General features: G+C 42.5%; 1 protein-coding gene across 1 annotated transcript in view; it reads right to left on the bottom strand.

The window, feature by feature from the left end:
• arid3c (AT rich interactive domain 3C (BRIGHT-like)) overlaps positions 1-26736 on the bottom strand; it is a 70016-nt gene extending 43280 nt beyond the window's left edge. Inside the window, exons 1-2 of the mRNA XM_030725610.1 lie at positions 26528-26736; positions 25600-26229 (exon numbers count right to left, since the gene is read on the bottom strand). Of these exons, the coding sequence (XP_030581470.1) occupies positions 25600-26229; positions 26528-26566 (669 nt within the window). The 5' untranslated portion in view covers positions 26567-26736. The remainder of the gene's footprint in view (positions 1-25599; positions 26230-26527) is intronic.
• Positions 26737-27197: the final 461 nt, after the last annotated feature.

Here is a 27197-nt window from a genome sequence, read left to right as displayed (position 1 = left end):
CATCAACACCCTATATAAGGTGTGCTAAATTATTAGGCAACTTCCTTTCCTTTGGCAAAATGGGTCAGAAGAGAGATTTGACAGACTCTGAAAAGTCAAAAATTGTGAGATGTCTTGCAGAGGGATGCAGCAGTCTTGAAATTGCCAAACTTTTGAAGCGTGATCACCGAACAATCAAGCGTTTCATGGCAAATAGCCAACAGGGAAGTTGTAAAAAAAGGCGCAAAATAACTGCCCATGAATGGAGGAAAATCAAGTGTGAAGCTGCCAAGATGCCATTAGCCACCAGTTTGGCCATATTTCAGAGCTGCAACGTTACTGGAGTATCAAAAAGCACAAGGTGTGCAATACTCAGGGACATGGCCAAGGTAAGGAAGGCTGAAAAACGACCACCTTTGAACAAGAAACATAAGATAAAACGTCAAGACTGGGCCAAGAAATATCTTAAGACTGATTTTTCTAAGGTTTTATGGACTGATGAAATGAGAGTGACTCTTGATGGGCCAGATGGATGGGCCCGAGGCTGGATCAGTAAAGGGCAGAGAGCTCCACTCCGACTCAGACGCCAGCAAGGTGGAGGTGGGGTACTGGTATGGGCTGGTATCATCAAAGATGAACTTGTGGGGCCTTTTCGGGTTGAGGATGGAGTGAAGCTCAACTCCCAGACCTACTGCCAGTTCCTGGAAGACACCTTCTTCAAGCAGTGGTACAGGAAGAAGTCGGTATCGTTCAAGAAAAACATGATTTTCATGCAGGACAATGCTCCATCACATGCATCCAAATACTCCACAGCGTGGCTGGCCAGTAAAGGTCTAAAAGAAGAAAAAATAATGACATTGTTCACCTGATCTGAACCCCATAGAGAACCTGTGGTCCCTCATAAAATGTGAGATCTACAGGGAGGGAAAACAGTACACCTCTCTGAACAGTGTCTGGGTGGCTGTGGTGGCTGCTGCACGAAATGTTGATCAACAGATCAAGCAACTGACAGAATCTATGGATGGAAGGCTTTTGAGTGTCATCGTAAAGAAAGGTGGCTATATTGGTCACTGATTTGTTTTTGGTTTTGTTTTTGAATGTCTGAAATGTTTATTTCTAAATTTTCTGTTGTCATATTGGTTTACCTGGTAAAAATAAACAAGTGAGATGGGTACATATTTGGTTTTTATTCAGTTGCCTAATAATTCTGCACAGTAATAGTTACCTGCACAAACAGAAATCCTCTTAAGATAGCCAAATCTAAAAAAACCCACTCCAACTTCCAAAAATATTAAGCTTTGAGATTTACGAGTCTTTTGGGTTGATTGAGAACATAGTTGTTGTTCAATAATAAAAAGACTCCTATCAAATACAACTTGCCTAATAATTCTGCACACAGTGTATTGGACTATCACATCCCATTCTTTCCACAACTTTGCATGTTAGGCAACTTATTATCAGTACAATGAGGAGGAACCAAAGGAAGAAAGGGGGGGAAAAAATCAAAGAAAAGTAGATATACACACACACACTCACACATCCATACACACACACACACACATGCACATACATATACACACAATTTTATTGTTTGCAGTAATGTGTGTGTATGCGCCTCTGTCATGCAATGTACTCAATAATGAGGGCAAGAAACTGCAACCATGCCCCCCGCAATCCAGAGGCAAATAAGGAAGGACTCAGGGGACCTAGGCCATCTACAGCCCAGGAGCTCAGAAAACCTGAGGCCACACATCCTGATGGCACACCCCAGAGGGGGAAGGAGGGAGACCACAGGTGGAGCCCCCACGGACAAAGGGCAAGAGTCCAGAGAGCCAGAGGCAACGAAACTGATTGGACGTGATTAGGAAAGGCACACACCTGTCTATATAAGACCTCACAGCTCACAGTGCATGTCAGAGCAAATGAGAATCATGAGGTCAAAGGAACTGCCCAAGGAGCTTAGAGACAGAATTGTGGCAAGGCACAGATCTGGCCACGGTTACAAAAGAATTTCTGCAGCACTCAATGTTCCTAAGAGCACAGTGGCCTCCATAAGCCTTAAATGGAAGAAGTTTGGGACGATCAGAACTCTTCCTAGACCTGGCCATCCAGCCAAACTGAGCAATCGTGGGAGAAGAGCCTTGGTGAGAGAGGTAAAGAAGAACCCAAAGATGACTGTGGCTGAGCTCCAAAGGTGCAGTAGGGAGATGGGAGAAAGTTCCACAAAGTCAATTATCACTGCAGCCCCCCACCAGTCGGGGCTTTATGGCAGAGTGGCCCGACGGAAGCCTCTCCACAGTGCAAGACATATGAAAGCCTGCATAGAGTTTGCCAAAAAACACATGAAGGACTCCCAGACTATGAGAAATAAGATTCTCTGGTCTGATGAGATGAAGATATAACTTTTTGGCGTTAATTCTAAGCAGTATGTGTGGAGAACACCAGGCACTGCTCATCACCTGCCCAATACAATCCCAACAGTGAAACATGGTGGTGGTAGCATCATGCTATGGGGGTGTTTTTCAGCTGCAGGGACAGGACGACTGGTAGAAAGGAAAGATGAATGCGGCCAAGTACAAAGATATCCTGGAAGAAAACATCTTCCAGAGTCCTCAGGACCTCAGACTGGGCCGAAGGTTCACCTTCCAATGAGACAATGACCCTAAGCACACAGCTAAACTAACAAAGAATGGTCACAGAACACCTCTGTGACCATTCTTGACTGGCCCAGCCAGAGCCCTGACCTAAACCCAATTGAGCATCTCGAGAGACCTGAAAATGGCTGTCCACCAACGTTCGCATCCAACCTGATGGTAATGGAGAGGATCTGCAAGGAAGAATGGCAGAGACGCCCCAAATCCAGATGTGAGAAACTTGTTGTATCATTCCCAAGAAGACTCATGGCTGTACTAGCTCAAAAGGGTGCTTCTACTCAATACTGAGCAAAGAGTCTGAATACTTATGACAATGTGACATTTCAGTTTTTCTTTTTTAATACATTTGCAAAAAATTTCTACATTTCTTTTTTTTTCTGTCAAGATGGGGTGATGAGTGTACATTAATGAGAAATAAAATGAACTTTTTTGATTTTAGCAAATGACTGCAATGAAACAAAGAGTGAAAAGTACTTTCAGAATCAGAATCAGAATCAGAATCAGAATCTTTATTGTCATTGTACACAGAAGTTGCACAACGAAATTTAAAATGCATTCCTTTCTAGGTGCCTCAGACAATAAATAATAAAATAATAAAAATATGAGTGATAAAAATGATTACTAAAATACAGTGCACAATAGTAAATTAAGACGAATCTAGCCCCAATACACACACCAACGCACGCACACAGTCAGCACTACCACCCCACATCACTGTCCAAACCACACAGAGTTCAGTTCAATGATAGCCCTGGCATAAAAGCTGTTCCTCAGTCTGTTTGTTCTGGCCTTCATTGTCCTGAAACGTCTGCCTGATGGCAGTAGCTGAAACAAGGAGTGTCCAGGGTGTGAGGGGTCCTGGAGGATGTTCTGTGCCCTCCTCTGGCAGCGGGCATTGAACAGTTCCTGGAGGGAGGGCAGGGGACAGCCTATGATCTTTTGAGCCGTGTTGATGATTCGCTGGAGTGTTTTCCTGTCTGCTGCTGTGCAGCTGTTGAACCACACGCACAGACAGTAGGTCAGGATGCTCTCTACACAGCAACGGTAGAAGGACACCAGCAGATTCTGGGTCAGATAGTTGCTCCTAAGAACCCTCAGGAAATGCAGTCTCTGTTGGGCCTTCCTGACAATGCTGGTCGTATTGATACTCCAGGTCAAATCATCCTGCAGATGTACTCCCAGGAACCTAAAATCTGAAACCAGCTCCACTTCATCCCCCTCGATGAACAGAGGTTGAATGACATGTGTTGTCCTCCTAAAGTCTACTACCATCTCCTTTGTCTTAGTGGTGTTCAGGATCAAGTTATTCTCACTGCACCACCTTGACAGCCGCTGCACCTCGTCCCGGTATGCTGACTCATCCCCGCCTGATATGAGCCCCACCACAGTGGTGTCATCCGCAAACTTAATGATGCAGTTACTGGCATGTACGGAGGTGCAGTCATGTGTGTAGAGGGTGAAGAGTAGGGGACTCAGCACACAGCCCTGTGGAGAGCCGGTGCTGAGGCTGATGGCTGAAGAGAGGTGGGGACCTACTCTTACCCTCTGGGAACGGTCTGTCAGGAAGTCCTTGATCCAAAGACAGGTGGAGCGTGGTATCCCCAGATCTGACAGTTTAGTCACCAGTCTGCCAGGAAGGATGGTGTTAAACGCCGAGCTGAAGTCCACAAAGAGCAGCCGAGCGTAGTTCCCCCCCTGCTCCAGGTGAGAGAAGGCAGAGTGGAGGGCCGTGGCAATGGCATCCTCTGTGGACCGGTTGGCTCTGTAGGCAAACTGGTGGGGGTCTAGTCTGGGAGAGAGACTGGAGATGACGTGAGCCCGGACAAGCTTTTCAAAGCACTTCATAACAATTGGTGTTAGTGCTACTGGCCTGTAGTCATTCAAACCTCTGATAGTGTTCTTCTTGGGGATGGGGACGATAATGGAGGACTTCAGGCAGGAAGGGACAGCAGCCTGGCTCAGGGACTGGTTAAAAATGCTGGTAAAAATACCAGCCAGCTGAGCCGCACAGACCTTCAGTATCCGTCCAGAGACACCATCGGGCCCCACAGCTTTCCTGGGGTTCACAGTTTCCAGCATACGCCTCACCTCTTGCTCTTGCAGCCTGAGGATGCTGCTGCTGCCTGCTGAGGGATGTTGGATGGCTGTCTCTGATTGCTGTACCTCAAAGCGTGCAAAGAAGCTGTTCAGCTCCTCTGCCAGATTGATGTTACGCTGATCAACTAACAGGCTGGGTTTGTAGTTCAAAATATGCCGAACCCCTTGCCACACCTGCCTGAAGTCGTGGCTCTGGAAACAGTCCTCAATCCTCCTCTTATACACAGCCTTGGCCTCCCTGATGCCCCTCTTCAGGTTGGCTCTGGCAGCGCTGTAAAGCGCCCCATCACCAGCTCTGAAGGCGATGTTCCTTTCTCTGAGTAAGCTCTGCACCTTTCCATTCATCCATGGCGTTCTATTTGGAAAAACCCGGATATTCTTGTCCACAGTTACAGTGTCGGTGCAGAACTTGATGTAGTCCAGAACAGCCGAGGTATACTGCTCCAGGTCCTGGTGCTTGAATACGTCCCAGTCAGTTGTTTCAAAGCAGTCCTGCAGCTGTTGAGAGGCACCTTCAGGCCAGGTCTGAACAGTCTTAGATGTAGAAAGAGCAGTTTTGCTGAGGGGGGTGTATGCTGGAATCATAAGCAGGGACAGATGGTCTGACTGGCCCAGATGTGGCAGTGGCACAGCCCTGAAACCCAGCTTGATGTTAGAGTAGACTTTATCCAGTGTGTTGTTCCCTCTTGTAGGGCATTTAACATGCTGATGGAACTTGGGTAGAACAGTCTTTAAATCGACATGGTTAAAGTCTCCTGCAATGATGTGTACAGCCTCAGGATATCTGCTCTGTTGACTGCAAACCGTGTCATGTAAGAGACTAACAGCCGAGTTAGCATTAGCATCAGGGGGAAGATAAACAACAGTGATCAAAACAGCTGTAAACTCACGGGGCAGATAGATGGGCCTGCATTTAACAGTCATGTACTCCAGGTCCGGAGAGCAGTGGCTGTTCACAGTCATACTGTCTGTACACCAGCTGTTGTTTACATACAAGCACACACCCCCTCCTCTGCTCTTACCGGAGGTCCGCATTCTGTCATGCCGGTGCGTTGTCCTGCCGGCTAGCTCGATGGCTGCATCAGGAATGGATGAATGAAGCCAGGTCTCAGTGAAGAGCAAAACGCAGCAGTCCTTCACAGTCCTGTTTGTAGCCACCAGCAGTCTCAACTCATCCATTTTATTCGGGAGTGATCTTACATTGGCGAGGAAAACACTGGGTAACGGAGGTCTATGAGGCCGTTTACGTAGCCTCTCCAAAACGCCAGCTCTGCCGCCTCTTTTCTGCCTCCTTTCTCTGCGCCGTCTCCGTCTGCGACCCCCCCTCACAGGGATGATGAACCACAAAGAGCCAGGGGGTCTGGCGATGTCCACCGGGATGTTGTGAGAGTGGAGGAAGTCAGCCATAACCGCCTGCTCACTTTGTGCTCCTATATGTAGGAGTTCGTGCCGTCTGTATGTTATAATGTCTGCCCGACATAATGGTGATGTGTTGAGCCACAGTTGAAGCACACATAACAACATACACAATTTCACAGAGCACCGAAAAGGAGAGCACTGAGCCGCTGCGACTATGCGCGCCGCCATCTTAGCCACACAGTTGGGAGAGCCAACTTCCATACCCACTGTATATAAGGGAGGGTATAACCTTAGAAATCTTAGTGACATGTATACATAAAATTCTTTTATGTACACATGTAAGAATTTTGGGCCCAGGAGAAGCAGAAACAGATCCAGACTATCTGGCTCCCATGATAGAAGTTCCAAATCCCCAGGCTGGACAGGAAGTGGGAAGCCAATGACAGCGTCCTACTATGTTAGTTTTCAGACCCTGGACACTTGAGGATGTAAACAAAGCTACTGCTGACATTCCTCACCCCAAAACTGACACCCAGCAGTTTGTTATTGATATTCAAAATCTAATTAGGAGCTGCCACCTAAATGGCCAAGAAGTAGAGAGGGCTGTGAGAAGAGTGTTAGGTCCAGATTGGTGTTAGCTGAAACTGGAACTCTGATACTGCCACAGGCCATGCTCTGCCACATGGAGAAAAGCCTTTAAATGCCCGTGTAACTGCATTGCTACAAAGCAGACATGTCAGTAGTGAACCACTGTACTCAGCAGGATGACGAAAGCGTGGATCATTACTTTGACTGCCATAAAAAGGTGTTTGACATCTCCAGCAGGGTGCTTCCTGAACCGGGTGTCTATAATGATTCAGGCCCTTCTGCACAACAGCTAAAGAATGCCTTCCTCCAAGGCTGTAAACCTGCAACATCTGGATTTGTCTGTAAAATGCACGTAACTTATGTACTAGGCCACCGCAGGACATATTGGCCTATGCAAGGCATGCAGAACAACATTTTAAGCAGCAAAAACAAAAAAGAAAGACACCCCAGGCCTCTTTCTGTATGATGGGACTCCTCTGGCTGTAATGTACCAGGGTGAGCAACCTAACTATGGGAAGGGATACAACCCAAAACATAAAAGGGGAAAAGGCCAGAAAGATAAAGCAGACCCAACTGTATGTTTCAGATGTGGGAAATAAGGACACTGGAGAAATCACTTCCCCCAAAAGGGTGAGGACTCCAAAGACAAGAAGCCCTCCAGTATCAGTAGAAAGGACCAGAACCTGAGCAGCAGGAGGAAATCCTACATTTAGAACATGTGGAAACGTACCTGTCCGCCCATTTACCCAAATTAGTCCTACGAGTCCAAGGTAACTCAATTGAATTTCTGTGTGACACCGAAGCCACCTGAACAGTTATAACTGAAGCAGATTTTGAAGGGGTAAAAATGGCAAATAAACAAATAACTGTGCAAACAGCAGAAGGAAAGTGTCATAACCAATTACCATTACCAATGAAGGAACTGGTCAAACAGCAAGAGGGAGCATTGTTTGCTCTGGAAGCTGCCCTGTGAACCTTTTAGGGAGAGATTTAATGATGACCTTAGGGGATAGCTGTAGTTCCTACAGAGGTGGGCATGGAAGCTCATCGCATGGTTCCATTTCCAGAGAACTCTTTTGTTCTCTAAAGCGGCTCAGAGCCACATTACTGGTACAGTTTGGATCTGGTTAATACAGGTCCTCGCAGTGTGTTGGGCACTCTACCAAAAAGTCAGAGAAAAAGGGAACGCAGATAGTGACTACATGGTAAATGGACTAGTTTTTATATAGCGCTTTTCTACTCTGTTTGAGCACTCAAAGCACTTATACAACACGTTTACATTTACCCCATTCACACCCATTCATACAAGCACTTCCATGATTAACTAAGCTAAGTGCTTTTATTATCTAACACTCACACACATTCACACTCCAACGCTTGTGTTGGAGAGCAACTTGGGGTTAAGTATCTTGCCCAAGGATACATTGGCACGCAGCCTGGAGTAGCTTTTTTTAAAGAACCAAATGCTCGTGTACCTATAACCTGGCTATTTTGAACCTCAGATGGCAGAATAGCTGCATCCTGCAGACTAGATCCAAAAGATAAGTCAACGTTCTGACAGCATGTGTCTCCTCATGTTTCTCCAGCAAAAAGAAAAACAGATCAGTGGGAGGATTTGGGAAAAATGGTCACTAAAAATTTAGAAACCACTGACTGGCAGCCCTGCCCCAGTGACCCAGAAATAGATTATTGTGCTTCTCTCAAGATGTGAAGATGTGGAGCACAAGACTAAACTGGGTTACAGTAGCAAATATGGGTGTGCATTTATCTGGGACAGTAAACTGACCAGATAGTAGTTACACTGTACTTCTGGCAAAGGGAGAAGAGGCTATATTACAACACTTGCCTGAAAAGCTCTGGTCCACTGGTGTAGCTGATGTGGGAAAAATTAAGGGTGTGAAACCTGTTCACATAATACCAAAATCAAGTTTTTGCCCTCACCAGAGACAATACCCATTAAGAAAGGAAGCGGAGGAGGGGATTCAGCCAATAATAACTCAGCTGTTAGAAGCAGGCATTATTAGAGGGTGTACTGACTCCCCCTGTAATACACCACTGTTTCCAGTAAAAAAGGCACCACCCTCTACAGGATGGAGATTAGTACAAGATTTGCAAGCTGTAAACAAAGCAGTAGAGCCAAGAGCCCCTTGTGTACCTGATCCACTCACGCTTTTGAATGACCTAGACCCTCAAAACCCCTGGTTTTCTGTAATAGGCCTGGCTAATGCTTTTTTCTCCATTTCTATTCATCCAGACTCGCAGTTCTGGTTTGCATTTACCTACAGAGGGAAAAGATTTACCTTTACATGATTACATTGGGTACTGTGAGTACTATGAGTGCCTCACCATTTTTTCCCAAGCAACGTCATCAAATTTAGCTAAATTCAATGCCCCACAGGGAAGCCAACTCTTTTTTTATGTAGATGACATTTTGTTAGCCTCTAGAACTAAAGGGACTAGTTCTTATATAACGCTTTTCTACTCTGAGCACTCAAAGTGCTTATACAACACATTTACCCCATTCATACAAGCACTTCCATGATTAACTAAGCTGAGTGCTTTATTATCTAACATTCACACTCCAACGCTTGCGTCGGAGAGCAACTTGGGGTTAAGTATCTTGCCCAAGGATACATTGGCACGCAGCCTGGAGTAGCCATGAATTGAACCGCTGACCTTCTGATCACTAGGTGACCTGTTCTACCTCCTGAGCTGCAGCCACCCCAAACTAAAGAACAATGCCAGACATATACTTTAGCACTGTTACAATTCTTAGCAGAGCAAGGTCATAGCTATGGTGACCAAAAGTTAAGTATTTGGGCCACACCCTGTCAAAAGATGGCAGAGAAACACATGCTGCAGGCACCAAAACTGCTGACTAAAAGACATATGATGTCATTTCTGGGCATAACCAATTATTGTCGGGCCTGGATTGCAAATTATGCCGAACAAATGTCACCAATGACTGAGATGATTTATGAAGAAAATTTAGCTGCAATGGATCTAATTGAATGGACTCAAGATAGAGAAGAAGCCTTTTTAAAAATTAAACAACTAATTGCAAGCTTGGCTGTGCTGGCTCTTCCTAACTATGAGACAACATTCACACAACTTGTGGATTGCAAAAATGAATTCATGACCTCTGGTTTGACACAAAAGCATGGAGGAAAAAGCAGGTCTGTTGCATTTTACTCTAAAGAGTTAGATCCTGTAGAAAGAGCAGCTCCGCCCTGTGTACAGGCTATAATCGCTGCAGCGCAAGTGATTACATCCTCTGTGAGCGTGGTGCTGTTTCACTCCCTCACCCTGTTAGTTTCTCATGCTGCAGATGTCCTGCTGCTGCAGACCAAAATAGCACATCTCTCACCCTCCAGACACTCGTCATGCATGACTGTTGTGCTCTCACAGCCTCACATCACTATAGAATGTTGCACTGTTTTAAACCCAGCAACATTAGTACCCACAAAGGCTGATGGGGAGTCGTATGACTGTTTAGAGACTGTAACCCAGTCCACACTTCCCAGGCCAGACCTTACAGATACTCCACTTGTAGATTCAGATGAAACTCTTTATGTAGATGGGGTCTTGTAAAAAGAATCCAGATGGTATGAATGCAAGTGGGTATGCTGTTGTAAACTTGACTGAAGTAATAATAGCAAAAAGGTTACCTGAGCACTGTTCAGCACAAACTGCAGAATTAATAATCTGAAGCATGTAAGTGGGCAAAAACTAAAAAAGTAACTATATATACAGACAGTCAATATGCTTTTTCGACTGTTCATGTATTCGCGCAACAATGGAAAAATGGAGGAATGATCACATCGACAGGAAAACCCATTAATCATGAAGACCTTATACTAAAGCTCCTTGAAGCAATACAGCTGTCAGAGAAGATAGCTTTGTGCAAGTACACCACCGACACCAATGGAAAAGATTCAGTTTCACAAGGCAACCGTAAAGCTGATGAAACGGCCAAGTTAGCAGCAGCAGGAACTGAAATTGACACTGTGTACTATGTACAAATGAACATGCACACACACACACACATATATTTAGATCACGAAATACTCAGGGATGCTCAACAGCATTCTCCCAAACAAGAAAAAGATTGGATAAAATGATGGATAGAAAGATGTATTAAAAAAAAGGTGCAAAGTTAAAACAAGACAATATTTATGTATGACCAGAAGACAAACCAATCTTGCCAAGATCCCCCTACATTTTCTTAGGGGTGGCTGTAGCTCGGGAGGTAGTGCAGGTCACCTACTAATCGGAAGGTTGGTGGTTCGTTTCCTGGCTGCTCTGGGCTGCATGCCAAAGTATCCTTGGGCAAGATACTGAACCCCAAGTTGCTCTCCAACACAAGCGTTAGAGTGTGAAAGTTAGACAATAAAAGCGCTTAGCTACACATGGAAGTGCTTGTATGGATGAACTAATGTAAATGTGCTGTATAAGTGCTTTGAGTGCTCAGAGAGAGTAGAAAAGCACTATATAAGAACTAGACCATTTACCATAAATATGCAGCATTATTGACACATGGGAATTCTCATGGGTCTACAGGAGGGATGTGTATGATAATAGGAAAAATATTCACTTCATACCTTATGGTAGGTATGAATGTGAGTGTGAATGGTTGTCTGTCTCTCTGTGTTGGCCCTGTGACAGGCTGGTGACCTGTACAGGGTGTACCCTGCCTCTCACCCTATGTCAGCTGGGATAAGCTCCAGCCTCCCCATGACCCTGAACAGGATAAGCGAAAGAGAATGGATGGATGGATGGATATTCACTATACATATAGATTCACAAATTACGCAAAAATGTTTTGTGCCAAGTGTTTAATACCATACCATCTTTATTTATAAAGCGCATTAAAACAACCACAGCTGACACAAAGTGCTGTACATTAAAATATGTCAAAAGAATAATCCATAAGGACAATTCAGACCTAAAAGGGGGAAAATACCACCTCCAGGTAAACCTTTGAGCAAATCCACATGGACTTTATAGAATTAAACAAATGTCAAGGGGAAAAGTATTGTTTATTTATTATTGATGCATTTTCTAAATGGGTAGAAGCCTTTCCATTTACAAACCCAGATGCACTGTGGCAAAAATGTTAGTTGGAAGTGTTATCCCACATTTTGGGATACCCCAATACATCTACTCTGATAATGACACTCATTTTGTAAATGAAATCATAAAGGAATTAACTACTGCTTTAAAAATAAATCTAAAACATCACTGTGCATATCATCCTCAATCTGCAGGGTTAGTTGAAAGACATAATGGAATAATTAAATCAAAACTATGGAAATCAATGGCAGAAACAGGAAAAACATGGATTGATTGTCTTCCTCTGGTAATTCTACATATGAGAATCACAACAGCTAAACATGGATAAACACACTTTGAAATAATGTTTGGAAAACCTTTTAGGATACCTAAGTTAGGGCCATTTAATCTTGACCCTTTGGAAATACAAGGGAACATGGCTGAATACATGAAAAATGTCTTAGCCATTAAAGAAGTGTTGTCTTGTAATTCTTTACCCCAGCAGGAAATACCGCCGGAAATCTCTCCAGTAAAGCCAGGAGAGTGGGTTTTCATCAAAGTCCTGAAATGGAAGACTTGGTCACAACCCAGGTGGGAAGGACCCTACCAGGTACTGCTATCCACACTCACAGCAGTAAAGATAGCTGAAAGAAAGATGTGGATACACTTGTCACATTGCAAACCTGTTAATTTGAGTAGTGAAAACAAAGAATAGGGAAAGAAGCCCCCAGTAGAGTATCTGACTCGAAGTCTGTGGCTACAAAGGGAGCTATTGCCAATAGGGGATAGTTGTCTCAAACACAGTGAATTTGGCCACAGGTCAGAGCACTCACTAGGGTGGCCATGAAGATCATAAAAGGTTATGTTTTGATAGTATTAGGTGTAGTGTTTCCCTCTTCTTATGAGAAGAGGTCAACATGCAATCACATGCCTGGATGGACTCTGACTTTTACATTTGATTTTAAGAGTGCCTGGAGGTGGAGTGGGACATATGGACTGCCTGAATGGCACTGCAAATCTATGCATCCACACATGCTTGAAGACGTGTGAATGCAGCCGAACCACCCCCTAACTAAGAGGTGGCACATTATAAACGGAAGAGCTAATTATAGGTGTGGCCAAATAAAGGTAGATATATGCAATTGTAATCAGGTGACTGTGACTATCTACAACCTGCACAGAAATGACACAGGTACTTATACAGATGTGGGAGGGACAGATGAACTTAGAGTCTTTTCTTTAGTAATTCAACCCAAACCTACAACCCAAGCAGGTAGTGTTACATCACACACCACTTCCCCTAGCTGGATGTCCAGTGCACCCCAACTTAAGTCAGAACCAGAAATAGTTACATATGTAAATGTAACTAATTTTGAGGTAACTGTAACAATAGAGACAGGAATCAATGGAGGGAACAGGTGGCTGGAATGGATGTTATATTCTGCTGAACGAATGAACAAGTTCAATTGTGTGGTTTGCTCAGTTGCTAGGCCTCATCTAATTACTGTTCCCTTCCCCCTAGATTTGTTAAATGGCCCAGAGGGCCTCCGATGCATGATCCAATTGTTTAATCATAGGCAGACTGTTAAGGTGACCGACTGCACTAATCTGGATTATTTGTTTCCACCAGTGGCGACTATGACTCCTCCCAGTGAAATTATACCTGTTTCACCTGTAAAAATACTTTAACTATTAGTGTAGGGCATCTGTCTCACTGGTGTAGGAATGCTACCACAGTGGTGGGAGGATGTACAACAACTTGGTTTGACAAAAAATTGAAAGGGCCACTGTCTGGTGGTTTTGTGGGGGATACCAATTATATCCCCTAGCTGGATGGGACGGCACTTGTGCGTTGGTGCAGTTAGTAATGCCATTCTGTGTTCTGCAGGGCACACCACAAATTACCCAAACACACTGATTCAGGTTCTGTCGGGCTAAACAGTCCCAAACGCAAGGCTCTTTTGACTCCCCGGGGTTTCCCTGATGAATTCAAGGCCAGGAATCAGATAACTGCAGGATGTGAATGTGGGTAATGGTAGAATGTGGACTGGATAAATTACATCTATTACAATCAGCAAAGGTCTGTAAATTTCTCTAGAGATGCAATTGAAGGATTAAGTAAACAATTACATAAAACCTCCCTAACTGCATGGCAAAATAGGATGGTGCTGGATATGTGCCATGTTTGGTGAAGCTTGTTACACTTTCATTCCAAATAATACAGCACCTGATGGCTCAGTGACAAGGGTTTTAGAAGGCCTGCAATCCTTATCAATTGAACTAGCAGAAAATTCTGGTATTAATGATCTGTTCTTTGGATTGATGGAGCAATGATTCGGGGGGGGGGGGGGGGGGGGGGGGGGGGGTGGAATGGTTTGATAACTTCTCTTTTAGTCTCTGTTGCAGTGGTGGTGGCTCTGTTGACACTGTGTGGGTGCTGCTGCATACCCTGTGTCAGAGGATTGCTTCAACGATAGATTGACACAGCTGTGACAAAGACTTTCATGTACCAAGTCAAGTATGAAGAAGAAATTATGCCTCTGATTGTACAACATAATGAAGGGCATGGTGAAAGTCGAGAGGAGAGTCATACCTAGAATTCCTGTTAATAAACAAGACATGCATGATTAGTATAAACGGGAGGGAAATGTTAGGAAAATAAGTTCTGTGGTAGTATAATAATCATAGAGTTACAATAATCATGCTTATGTATAAGTTCTTTGTCAGAATTGAGCAGAAAGTGCCTGCAGGAGGATGAAGAAAACCTTGCATGATCTATTAAAAGTTGCCTTGAACAGACTGTACAAGGTCTACTTGCAGCTGGTGAACTGTATGAACTGCCAACTTTTTCCTTATCTGCATTGCTTCTGTCATACAAGGTCATGTGTTTGCACATAATCAAGTGTATAAAAATGCCCCTCGGACCTTCCTTGAGTGAGCACATGCAGACAACATCTTTGTGTATGTATTCTGCTCCTTTCTTGCAAGAAATGAAACTCCTCCTCCGCACACAAGCAGTTCTCATAGTAAGCTATGAGAACTGTTTGTGTGCGCCTACTCTTTGTTAAATAAAGATTTTTTTTTTCCTAACAGAATATTTACAAGATGGTAGTGAGACCTGCCCTGATGAATGGTTTGGAGATGGTGGCACTGATAAAAAGACAGGAGGCCAAACTGACAGAGCTGAAGATGTTAAGATTTTCATTGGGAGTGACCAGGATGGACAGGATTAGAAATGATTCTATCAGAGGGACAGCTCAGGCTAAGCAGTTTGGAGATAAAGTTAGAGAGGCCAGGCTGAGATGGAATGGACATGTGCAGAGGAAAGATAGTAGACAATATACTGGGGGGTCGTGGATGTAATGAAGGAAGATGTGCAGAGGGTTGGTGTGACAGAGAAGGATGGTAGGGATAGGGATGGTGAAAGATGAGCTGCTGCGACAGACAGACAGACAGACGGACAGACAGACAGACAGGCCAGGTTGGATTGCCTCAGTGAGCTGAAATACCAGAACCAAACTCCATAAACATCTGTTCTACTATATGTGATCATATGTGTGAATATTTGCACATTGTCACAGTAGGTACACCAGATGGAAGTGGTGTGTGGACCTATGTGTCTGTCAGCTAGAAGCCCACCTCAGGTTCACATTTTAGTCCTTCCAGACTTAAATGAATTCTCTAAACTGAGCAAAGAAGATATTTATTAACCAGAGCCCTTGGTCTTACATTACTTCATAAATTAATGAAAAACAATCATCAGAAAAGTGGACTTTCCAAAGGGATGGTCGACACAAACTATTGTGATTTGAGTTGGGACAGAAGACAAGATGTGCAATCCAAGAATAAAAGCGCCCATGATCCTGTGACCCATATCTCCCAGGAATGAAATTTGGCACTGTTTCCTAAAAATTAGACACCCATACATCTAGACTATATTCTTATGATGTAAATGGATTTTAGCCGTTATGCTGTTATAAAAAATTTAAAGGTCCAAATTAAAGGTCTCTGTTTCTCATTCAGAACATGAAACAAAATTCCCATACAGTTTTGATAACTTGAAACTTCTGAGGAAATTTACGAAAAAGGTTGTTCCCCATCTTGCTGAGAAGTCAAAATTCTCATCATAAAACAACTGACACTGTATATCCTATTCAGTATGTTAGAGAGACCTTGACATACAAACACACACTATAGTAGGAATCTAATCTGCTAGCTTGGCATTTGTCTATCAGCAATTACTCAACTTTGTTATCACAAAGCAGCTACCAAGGTGGCACATGCAAATTTCCAGACATTGATTGCACAGCTTTTAATTACATGCACTGGCCCAAAAAATGCTGTATGTGTCATAATACAGGATGCAAATGAGGCTGAAGGTCACATATATTGAAGAATCAGTAAAGTTCCTGCCCTGGATTTGTTATCTGCCACTTGTCCTGGCTTGCAGTCTCTGGTTCGCTCTAATTCATCCCAAAGGTATGCTGTCTGGTTGAGGTCAGGACTATGGATGTGTCTTTTTTGTGTCAAGGCTTTGAGTCTTGTGTTGAGTACTCCATGAAGATTTTTGTGAAGTGTGTATTGAGGCTTGTGTTGATGACATTTGAAGCCTTGCAGCCAGTCATACTACGTGACTGTTTTAGGAAAGGTTCATAGGTTTGGCGTGCGAGTTGAAATATAAGGGGCGAAACCCAATCGATCTCTCCCACACAGTTTGTTTTGAGCTTCATTTTTTTGCGATGGAACCAGCAAAAAAGAATAACTGATCCAAAAAACAGCTGAGCTAGGAAAGCCGATCTCTTTTTACCCCACCATTGTATCATAAAGACAGACACCATATTAATAAGTTTAGAATTTATGTATTGGTATCAAAATATAATTTATTATTTTCAAAGTTTCACACAAAAAAGCCACAGTGTGATTATAATCACTCTGCCTGTTTTACATTTACTGGCCACTTGATGGTGCAGTAGAGCAAATGCAGCACCATGAAGCTTTGGGCCATGAGTTCACCAATTGGATGGAACTCTTCAATTGATATCACCATCACTAGTCTGGACTCTGTGCAGGCCAGTCAAGTTATTCCACACCAAACTCGCTCATCCATGTCTTTATGGACTTTGCTTTGTGCACTGCTGTGCTGTCATGTTGGAACAGGAAAGGGCTATCCCCAAACTGTTCCTACAAACTCGGTAGCATGAAATGTAAGGCTTGGATGCAGATGCTCGGCCATGGAAACCCTTTTCAATGAAGCTCTGTACGCACTGTTCTTCTGTTCTGAAGACCACAGGAAGTTTGGAAGTCTGTTGACTCTACAGAAAGTTGGCAACCTCTGCGCACTATGCACCTCAGCATCCACTGACCCCACTCTGTCATTTTACATTGCCTACCACTTCATGGCTGAGTTGCTGTTGTTCCCAATCACTTCCACTTTGTTATAAGACCACTAACAGTTGACTAGAATTTTTAGTAGAGAGGAAATTTCACAACTGGACTTGTTGCACATGTGGCATTCAAACACGGTACTACACTAGACGTCATGGAGCTCGTGAGAGCAACCCAGTCTTTCACAGATGTTTGTAGATGCAGTCTGCATGACACCTGTGGTTATGTAAATGTTTGGAATACCTCAGTTGAATGATTTGAATGAAACAACACTAGTGAGGTTTACAAATTACCTTCTTATGGCCTCTGACAGTGGATTCATTTCTACACTTGTCCTGCTAGACCTCAGTGCAGCATTCAATACTGTTGGCCACAATATTTTACTACAGTGAATAGAACACACCATAGGTATTAAAGGTACTCCAATTTGTTCATGTAAATGGAGTGTCTTCCTCACAGACTAAGGTTAATCATCTTTTTGGATAGGTGAGGGAATAATTTTGGCAACATAATATATCAGTCCAAATTCAATCAACCCATTTTACTGGGAATTTTACATGCCTAACAAACAAAAAAAAGTGTTGCTGAGTCAGCACATGCATGTATGTAAATATAACACATTACTTATGTATTCTTTTATGTATTAGATGATATTGAGAGGAAGCTTTTTTCTCCCTCTTTGCTCTCCATTATATATTTTCTCCCTGGTCACCATCCTGGTTCCCCTTTCTTTGAAGATGTTCAAGGAAGATAAATTAGAAGAGAAAGAATGTAGAAAAATAGCTATATGCAACAAAGACATTAAACTTTTCTAAGTCAAAATGTTTACAACCATAAAAATGATATGATCAAACTGACATATAAACTGACTGCATTTAAAGAAAAAAACAGGACTCATCCTCTTCCTACAGCTCTGGTTAAGTCCTGCCTCCTCTCTCCTCCCCTTCATATCTGCTATCATTCATTCTTCACTTACCACTGGTATTGTTCCCACTCTCTTCAAAACTGCAGCAGTCACCCCAATTCTGAAAAAGCCTGGTTCTGATCCAAACAACTACAATAATCTTCATCCCATCTCTAACCAACCCTTCATTTCCAAGAAACTTGAAAAACTGTATTCTATTCAACTTCACTCCCATCTAACTCAAAACAGTTCAAGTCTGGTTTCCACCCCCACCATGGCACAGAAACTGCTCTATTGAAAATCACAAATGACCTTCTCATGGCAGCTGACTCTAGATTGCTCTATCTCGTCATCCTCCTTGATCTGAGTGCGGCCGTTGACACTATCTCCCACACCATCCTTCTCTACAGATTATCTTCTATTGGCATCTCCCACACCCCTCTTGACTGGATTGTTCTTATCTCACAGGCTGTACTTAGTTCATCCAGCTTAGATTTTTCAAATCCCACCCCTCTCCTGTGACCTCAGGTGTGCCTCAAGGCTCTGTCCTGGGGCCCCTCCTTTTCACAACTTACCTCCTTCCCCTTGGCAATATTTTCCATTAATGCAACATCCATTTCCATTGTTTTGCGGATGATACCCAGCTCTATTTATCCACCAAGTCTAACTCTTCCCTCCCACCCTCCTCCCTCACTGCCTGCTTATCTGAAATCAAATCCTGGTTCACCTCAAACTTCCTTAAATTCCTTAGAACAGTAACAAAACTGAGTTTCTCCTCCTCGGAATGAAATCCACCTTATCCAAAGTTGGCAGTTTCTCCCTCACCATCGACAGTTTCTCAGTTTTACCCTCCCCTCAGGTTAAGAGCCTGGGTGTCATCCTTGATAGCACTCTATCCTTTCACTCCCATATCAATAATATTACCCGGTCTGCATATTTCCACCCATGGAACAAAAATCTCCCTCTCCCCGCATACGACCTCCATCCTTGTTCATAGTCTTGTTACCTCCTGTATTGACTATTGTATATCTCTTCTAATTGGCCTCCCTTACAAATCCCTCCAGAAGCTTCAAATACTGTAGTTCAAAACTCAGCTGCTCGCATTATCACCAGAACACCCTCATTTCACCACATCACCCCAGTCCTACAGCAGCTCCACTGGCTTCCAGTTAAGTTCAGAATTGAGTTTAAAATCCTCTTGTTTGTATTTAAGGCCATCCACAAACTTGCCCCTCCTTATCTAGTCAATCTTCTCCTCATCCCGCACTCTCTGCTCTTCCACCTGCCTTACTGTTCCCCCTGCCCACCTCAGTACTGTGGGGAAAAGAGCTTTTCCTGCTCTGTTTCCCAGCTATGGAAGTCTCTCCCACCAGACATTCGCAATATCAACTCTCTTCATATCTTCAAATCACAACTCAAAACTTGCCTGTTCCAAATTGCATACTTGCTTTAGTTCATTAGGTCATTTTAGTTACTTGTTTGTGCTTTTGTGTTTTGTCTTGTTTTCACCCATGTATGGTGTCCTTGAGTGTCATGAAAGGCGCGTATAAATAAAATGCATTATTATTATTATTATTATTATTAGGGTCGAGACAACTGAAGGGTCGGCGAGGAGCCTATTGGAATTGTAAGTGGCGTAGGTGCAAAAATGGGCGCTGTTGCATGGGACGCGGTCGCAAGTGACCTCGGACCTCATGGGTATGCGCATCAGGTCGAGACGTTTCCGAAAAGGTATATATGAGGGTGACTGGTGATAGGTTCAGATCATTTTAATAACTCAGAGAACAAACACACAACTCTTTTCAAACTTGCGCAAGGAGGAGAGACCCGTTCCTTGAACTCAACTCGCGGCTGAGCGGAAGTTATCTATCCCAAAGGACTGCTTCCTGCACAGCGATTTTATTCGGACTTTCACAATAAGATCACGTGGGTTACACCAAACGCAGTTTACAGCATGTTAGAAACAACATTCTTGGCTTTTTCCTTAACATATATGGTAGTAAGTATACTGTGGAATGTGCATACGTGACATGGCATATATGAGACACGTATCCATGTGTGTGTTCTGCAGGCTTGAAACAGCCTGCAGGTAACTACAACTACAACTTCCTGGCGACCTTCGATCCTTCGCCATGACATTTTGATTGCATCTCTTTCTCATATACTTTGTCCGATTGCCCTCAAACTTCACAAGTGTGATAAGGACCCAACCCTGAACACATCCACATGACATTATTGAATGCAGGTATAGCGCCCCTAGTGGAACAAGGAAGTTGCTCTAATCAAACACTGATTGTCCAATCTGCACCAAACTTCACAAGTGTAATAAGGCCACACCCCTGCACACATACATATGACATTGGATGACAGTGACAGCGCCACCTAGTGGAAACAGGAGGTTGCTCAAATTCAAACACTCATTGTCCAATCTGCACCAAACTTAACAAGTGTGATGAGGACCCACTCCTGAACACATGCACATGAGATTATTCAATGACAGCCGCAGCGCCACCTATTGGAAAGAGGATCCCAATGACACATCCAATCTGCATCAAACTTCACAATTGTGATAAGGACTCACCCCTCAATACATCCATATGACATTTACTGCCGGTTGCAGCACCACCTACTGGAAACACCTACAATAACAGCTCCAACTCGGGTTTTACATTCGGCAGAAGAAGTGGCTCACTGGGGGTTTGCGAGGCTTGCATGCGGCTCGCTGGAGATTTGCAGGGCTCGCAGGTGGCTCGCTGGGGTTTGCGGGGCTCGCAGGCGGCTCTATGGGGGTTCGCGGGGGCTCACAGGTGGCGAGGGCCTTTAATGCCGCTTGCGGCTTTAATTATTACCTCCGCCAAGGAGGTTATGTTTTCGGTCATGTTAGTTTGTTTGTCTGTTTGTTTGTCAGCAGGATTACTCCAAAAGTTATGAACGGATTTTGATGAAATTTTGTGGAGTGGTTGGAAATGACAAGAGGAAGAAGTGATTAAATTTTGGCGATGATCTGGATCACGATCTAGATCCAGGAATTTTTTTAAAGATTCTTCACTATTGCGGGATAGGGGGTTATTGTTGTCTGGGAAAGATGAAAGATTATTTCACAGTATTTAGATACACGTATTACAGCGTCAGTGACCCTATGGCTTTGGCGGAGGTTTGCACTCTCTGAGTGCTTCTAGTTATTATTATTAGTATCCTAGTCAATCTTTGCGTGTGATTGACCGCATGGTGCCCATCAAAGTCCTGCCCCTGTGTTCATGAATTCTCAGCAGATCTGAGCAGGAGAGGTTAAAGAGCTTATGATTTTGACTATATGAGTGTATTAAAACAAAGCAGAAAATTTTTTATCTTGCACTTTAGCATTTCCTTCCTTGGAAATTTATATGAAAGTGCAACATGAAAAAGGAGTTGCATAAAGAGCTATAGTCATTATAGACACCTTTCTTTTGATTTATTCCAAGCTCAAACAAACTGCACTTCCTTCATTTTTATTGGTTATTTTTTCAGTGACCTTTGCATACATGCAATTTGTTAGCATATTAAGCCAGGTAAGAAAAAAAAATTTTTTTTATGTGTTTGGAATAAAAAAGGTACACCATAACTTCACAATATAAACTTTTATGAAGTTGGAAGGGGAAACATTGAAAAAACATTTACTTTAAATCCATAGAAACCTACCAAATGCACCAAATATGATGCATACACAAGTGAGCACACAAAGACATAAAGAAATGAATTCCAAACATAAAGATACACCAAGTAACAAAATGCACATAAGTTGAAAACATGTGCCTTTTTGCCCTCATCCACTGGTGTGAATGGCGTAAAATTCCAAAGCCAGGTAATCTGGGGAATTTGGTTTTGTTTTAGCTTACTGTTTTAGTATTTTGTACAAGCGTTTCCCTTGTATTTCTTTAGGTCTTATGACCACAAACACACCATTTTCTAAGTGTTTTTTGGCGAAAAATTCTAGAAAGGTCCCTTTACAAGCTTTCTGGTTTTCTAAAGAGCCCTTCATATTTCATCAGCTCTATCAATCCATTCTCATTCCCAGTTACAGTATCATAGCAATACTATCTACTACTCAGAAAGCATCGGGTACCCCTTAAAGTAAAATTTAAGGTATAATTTTTCAATTTGCAGATTAGTCCCTCAGCACTGGAATGAAACTGCAGGCAAAAGGCGCTTTTTGCAGTAAGAAAACTATGCCTTTAAGATATGTGTAATGCTGTGAAACTTAAAACCTGGTTGTGTAGTTCTACATATCATGTCTGCTTTAATTGTTGTTTGTTCTGTGCCAACAATGCAAATATTTTTCAGTTCTCTGTGTGTAGAGCATTCAGCATTAGAACTTTGACTACAACTAATACAAGTTAATTTAGTGAGTTTAACACTAAAATGCAGTTTATAGAGAAAAGACATGAGTCCACATGAAACAACACAGAGTATTACAGTTTCTACAAACTCCTGCATGTACACATATACGTGCAAACCAGTGATGTGCGGTGAGGTTTGTGACAGGTGAGGCACTGACTCCTCTGGAAACAGATGCTGCCGCACCACTGCCCCCTATCAGTGCGGCACGGTACTTTCTGCCTCACCCTGTATATTTTCATTTATGACTGATCACAAAGAATAAACATGTCACACATTTATTCAACATTCATTCATTATATTAGACAGACTGCAGAACATCAGCATGTGTAGCACATGTATATTGGCAATAAAAAGAGAGCCAGCAATGGGCATGCGCCAACCACCTGCTTCATTTATTGTATGCGACACAGCGCCACCAGAGGTGAGGCACAGCACTGCACTGCCTCACCCCACATTTCTTCCATGTGTTTCAACAGGTAATGCATAAATTCCACGATTTTGACCATTAAAGTGTTGAAATAATTAAGAAAACAGTTTTATAAAACTGTTGTATAGAAAATTCAAGTGGTCAAATGTATTTTCTCTTATCATTGTTAGTATTTTACTTGTCATGATGACAGGTGAGGCACTACCTCACCTGCCTCCACTGAATGCACGTCACTGGTGTAAACACACTTGTAAATAATGTGTGCACATTTAGGAGAGTGTGTAACTGCATGCGATTCTCTATCTGTTTTGTAATAGCATGGCAAAGGCCCAACTCAGTTGCCACGCATGCTACCAGACAGGGAAATCCCAGCATTTTTGGGGAGTGAGCCAGACTGGAATACTACAAGGTCCAGTTTCTGGCATTTTCAGAGTGGCTGCCAAAACTTTGTGCAACAGCTCCTCTCTCTCTCTCTTTCTCTCATTCCCTCACCTCTTTTTATTTCAGCTCTGCTTGTGACTCAGGAATTTCTTTTGTTTTCCTGAATCATCTGTACAGATTCTGCTTCATGTTGTCTCCTGTTGTGTAATTAAGAGCTAAAATAACCTTTACCACGTGCCTGTCAGCATTGTTTGCACTAATCTTGAGTCATTTGAGTCATGGTTACCGTATAATATTATTCAAGAAGGCAACATTAAAGTAAAACTGAAAACAATGCAAATGTAAAGAGGTTCAAGCTAATTAAGGGCAAAAATACGTGTGCCTGTATTGACTTTCATACTGTACACACACAAGTGATTTAGAAGCTATTGTAACATCAACTGCTTCATTTTGGTTCAGATTACATTAAAGCTTCTCTTCCTCAGTGGGCCATTTAAATTTAGCCCACATCTTGTTCCAATTTTCAAAAATGAATTTACTGCCTTCAAATGTGGTTCTGTTTTGCAGCTTTGAGCATGCTTAGTATGCTGGCTCCACTCTGTCTGCTTAGCAAGCATAAGCATCCTTTTACCATTATTGCACAATGTAAATATTATAATTTATAATCTATAATTCCACGTAAAAGTGTGTATAGTGTATAGTATATAGAGTATAGTGTATAGTGTGAATTACTTTTTTATTTTTATTCTTCTTATTTATATGTGTGTGTATATATGGTTGCAGGTCCAAAATACATTTCACTGTGCATTGTACTGTGTATAACTGTGCATGTGACGAATAAACACTATCTTAATCTTAATCTTAATCTTTTATTGTCCCATGTTCATTACACTGAATGACTACATACAAATGACCACCACAATAATTGAGCATCTTTAAGAATCTTAGCAGCATATAACCTGTCTTCAATGGAGCATGCATGGGCACAGGAACCTTGTTTAATTAAAAAGAATTTCCAGCAAAGAGTAATTACTTTATAATAACAATAACATAATAACAGTAATGTGTAGGTTAAATTATCTGAAGCTTTACTGTTTATCTGAGCTAAACTTATAAATAATATATTGTAACATTAAAAATAAACTGCAGTCAGTAGAATATGAAGTTGGTGTACCTATAATAATTGTAAATGTGCCATTAATGAATTATAGACACAGAAAAAACAAAGAACTGAATAATGAGTATTCTTGCTGGAGTGCCACCTCACCATCCTGCACACATAATTGTTGCTATATTGAGGCTCTTGGTTTCAGCTTATATTTAAATTGCATTTTCATGCATAGGGTTCCTTTAATGTGATGCACTAATGCAGCCACTACTATACACATCACATTTATGGAAGTCTGTGGATGATCTATCATAAATAAAAGATGATGTGAAGCATCCACAATCACTGAGAGAGTATAGATCTGTCTGATGCAAGCTGGAAATATAATGAGACAACTGTATCAATCAAATAATTTGTTATTTGATTAATAATAACCAGTGGCCTACAAAACATAAGCACTGTTTAAGAAATCAATTTAATATCCAATACAAAGAAAAATTACACACAAAACAAATCAAATGAGATACCTAAGTATGATAACTGATTTATTACTTAGGAACAAATTATTTACAAATCCTCTATAGAAGCTATTAATTACAAAAAATAAATAAATAAATAAATAATAATGTGTATGAGGGTTTTATGCCTTTGCTTAAAAAAAAAGAACTTTGGGTACCGGGTGGTTAAAAACCCATCTAAGCCATCAATTACTGTTTCATATCTTGTTTAGTAAAGGTATATTGATGCACATCCTCTGTGACGCTAAATGGTTGTATCGTTTAGGCAGATTGATGATCCCATCACAGTAACTTAAGGGTTATCAATAAATAAAATCAATAAATGAAAATTAAAGAAATGATGCCCAAAACATTAGGCTACATCCAATCATAGTCCAGAAGAAACTTTGGGTAAAACACCACAACAAGTACCTGTGTTTTGGGCTCAATACACTAAACGCACAGGAAGAGCATTTGTGAACTGACATTTTACTACCATTCAGTCCTCTGAAAGGATATCAATAAATGCTCCCAATTAGTTATGATCTCAGGCAACAAAAACACAGGCTATTAGTACATTCAAAGACACGTTTCTAAAAGCATAAAAGTTTCCCAGGGAAAGGATTCTGTTTTCATATGACAACCCGCAATATAGTGTCTCTAAGTACTTAGCTACTCTGAGATGAAAAATATGCTGTTGTCAAAATCTTATCAGAGTTCACAAACAACTGAAAGCCCAGACTGAGCTCCGGAAGAATGGTGATGCGTTCAATAGGTCAGCAGTGTCTTACCTGTTTAAACTGTTCCTCGTAGGTCCACTCGTGTTGCTGCGACTGGGCGTGCGACGATGGAGACTCTGCGCAACCAGCCGGAGCGAAGACGGCTGGGACTCTGGCCATAAGATGCTGAGGTATGCAAACTTCCTGGAGCGAGGACTGACGGTGTTGGTAGTGGTTTAACCCAGCATCATCGCGGTCCTCCGCCTCTTCATCCATGATATCTTGCTCTTCCGTGTCCTCTCCCTCCCCGTCCCGTTCCTTAACGTCGCTACCTGGGTTGGAGTTCCCGTTTTCGTCGCATATGCGGACTTCCATGTGAGGAAGAGTCACTCCTGCAGGTGAGCTTTCAGCTCCGGCGGCCAAGGCGCCCTGCATCGCCGCTTGGTAGCGGCGGAAAGCCAGCGCTTGTTGGTGGATCTGGGACTCTACCATGCAGCAGAGGTCCTTCTCTTTTTCCGCCTGCCGGAGCTTCTCCTCCAGGGCTAACCGCGCTGCCTGTTGCCGCTGCAGGTTTTCCATGACAGCCTCAAGCTTCATGCCGCCGTTGCCGGGCTGGTGAGATTGTGCGCCGGGGAACAGGCTGTGGGAAAAGGCGGCGGAAGTCTGGCGTGGAAGGCTGCTGGCAGACGAGAAAGAGCTTTGCTGCAATGAAAAAAGATTTTGGTCGTAAATATTATAAGAATAAATTGTTGCTTCAGTAAGCCACGTGGTAGGCTATGAGAGTGGAATTTAATATAGTATAACATGACACATTTCACCTTTGGCGCAAGTGAAAACTTTTCTGAGTGGCGAAAACAGTGTCAGAAAATAGCTCTATGCAGAAAGAAAAAAAAATTCACGTTTTTAAACATTAAAATTAGATGTTACGGGCACTTAAATACGAAGACGAAATCAAAAGTAGAACATTTAAGTCCAACATAGATAAAGCCAGGACGCTTACCAAAACAGATTTAGTTGCTATACTTGTGTTATCAACCATGTTTCTCCGTCAGGTGCGCCGAAGTAGTGTCAGCCTAATCACGAGTCTTCTTTCAGTTGGCGTTCGGCATTCAACATCAATATAATAATGCCTCGATAGTCAGCAGAATAAATACTTAAAGCGTGTTCGGTGTTAAATGCTGGAGCCCCCAATTTCTTTTGGCAACAAGTGGCAAGTGTAGCGAGAATGACCTCTGGAGGCAGAGATTAGCCCTCTTGGTCCATCTGCAGCAACGCGTCAGTACTGAGAAATACTTTAAGGTCAGCAGGGAGGTACTCAGCAAATGACCGTATGCTCATATACTGTAGTACTGTGATGCAGCTCCTGAGACCTCAATCCAAAATGTATTCATTATTTTATGTAATTAAGTATTCAACAAACAGGCTAGCTTAATAACTGTTTTGTGGAATTTTAATGCACTTTCCATAAACCATGGTACCATTTATTGTATTGTATTGTAGTTTTATTCATTTATTTTGTAAAGCTGCACCACCACATAACACTACATCATAAAAGCATTATTGAATCTTTCCCAATTAAAATACAAGATACATTACCCATGTGCATAAAATGAAATAGTATGTTCGGTAAAGTCATTTGAAAGCCACTACTGCTGTTTTCATTATACTAT

The sequence above is a fragment of the Archocentrus centrarchus genome, unplaced genomic scaffold, assembly GCF_007364275.1.
Source record: "Archocentrus centrarchus isolate MPI-CPG fArcCen1 unplaced genomic scaffold, fArcCen1 scaffold_63_ctg1, whole genome shotgun sequence".
Taxonomy (NCBI): Eukaryota; Metazoa; Chordata; class Actinopteri; order Cichliformes; family Cichlidae; genus Archocentrus; species Archocentrus centrarchus.
This window is presented reverse-complemented; position numbering and strand designations above follow the sequence as displayed.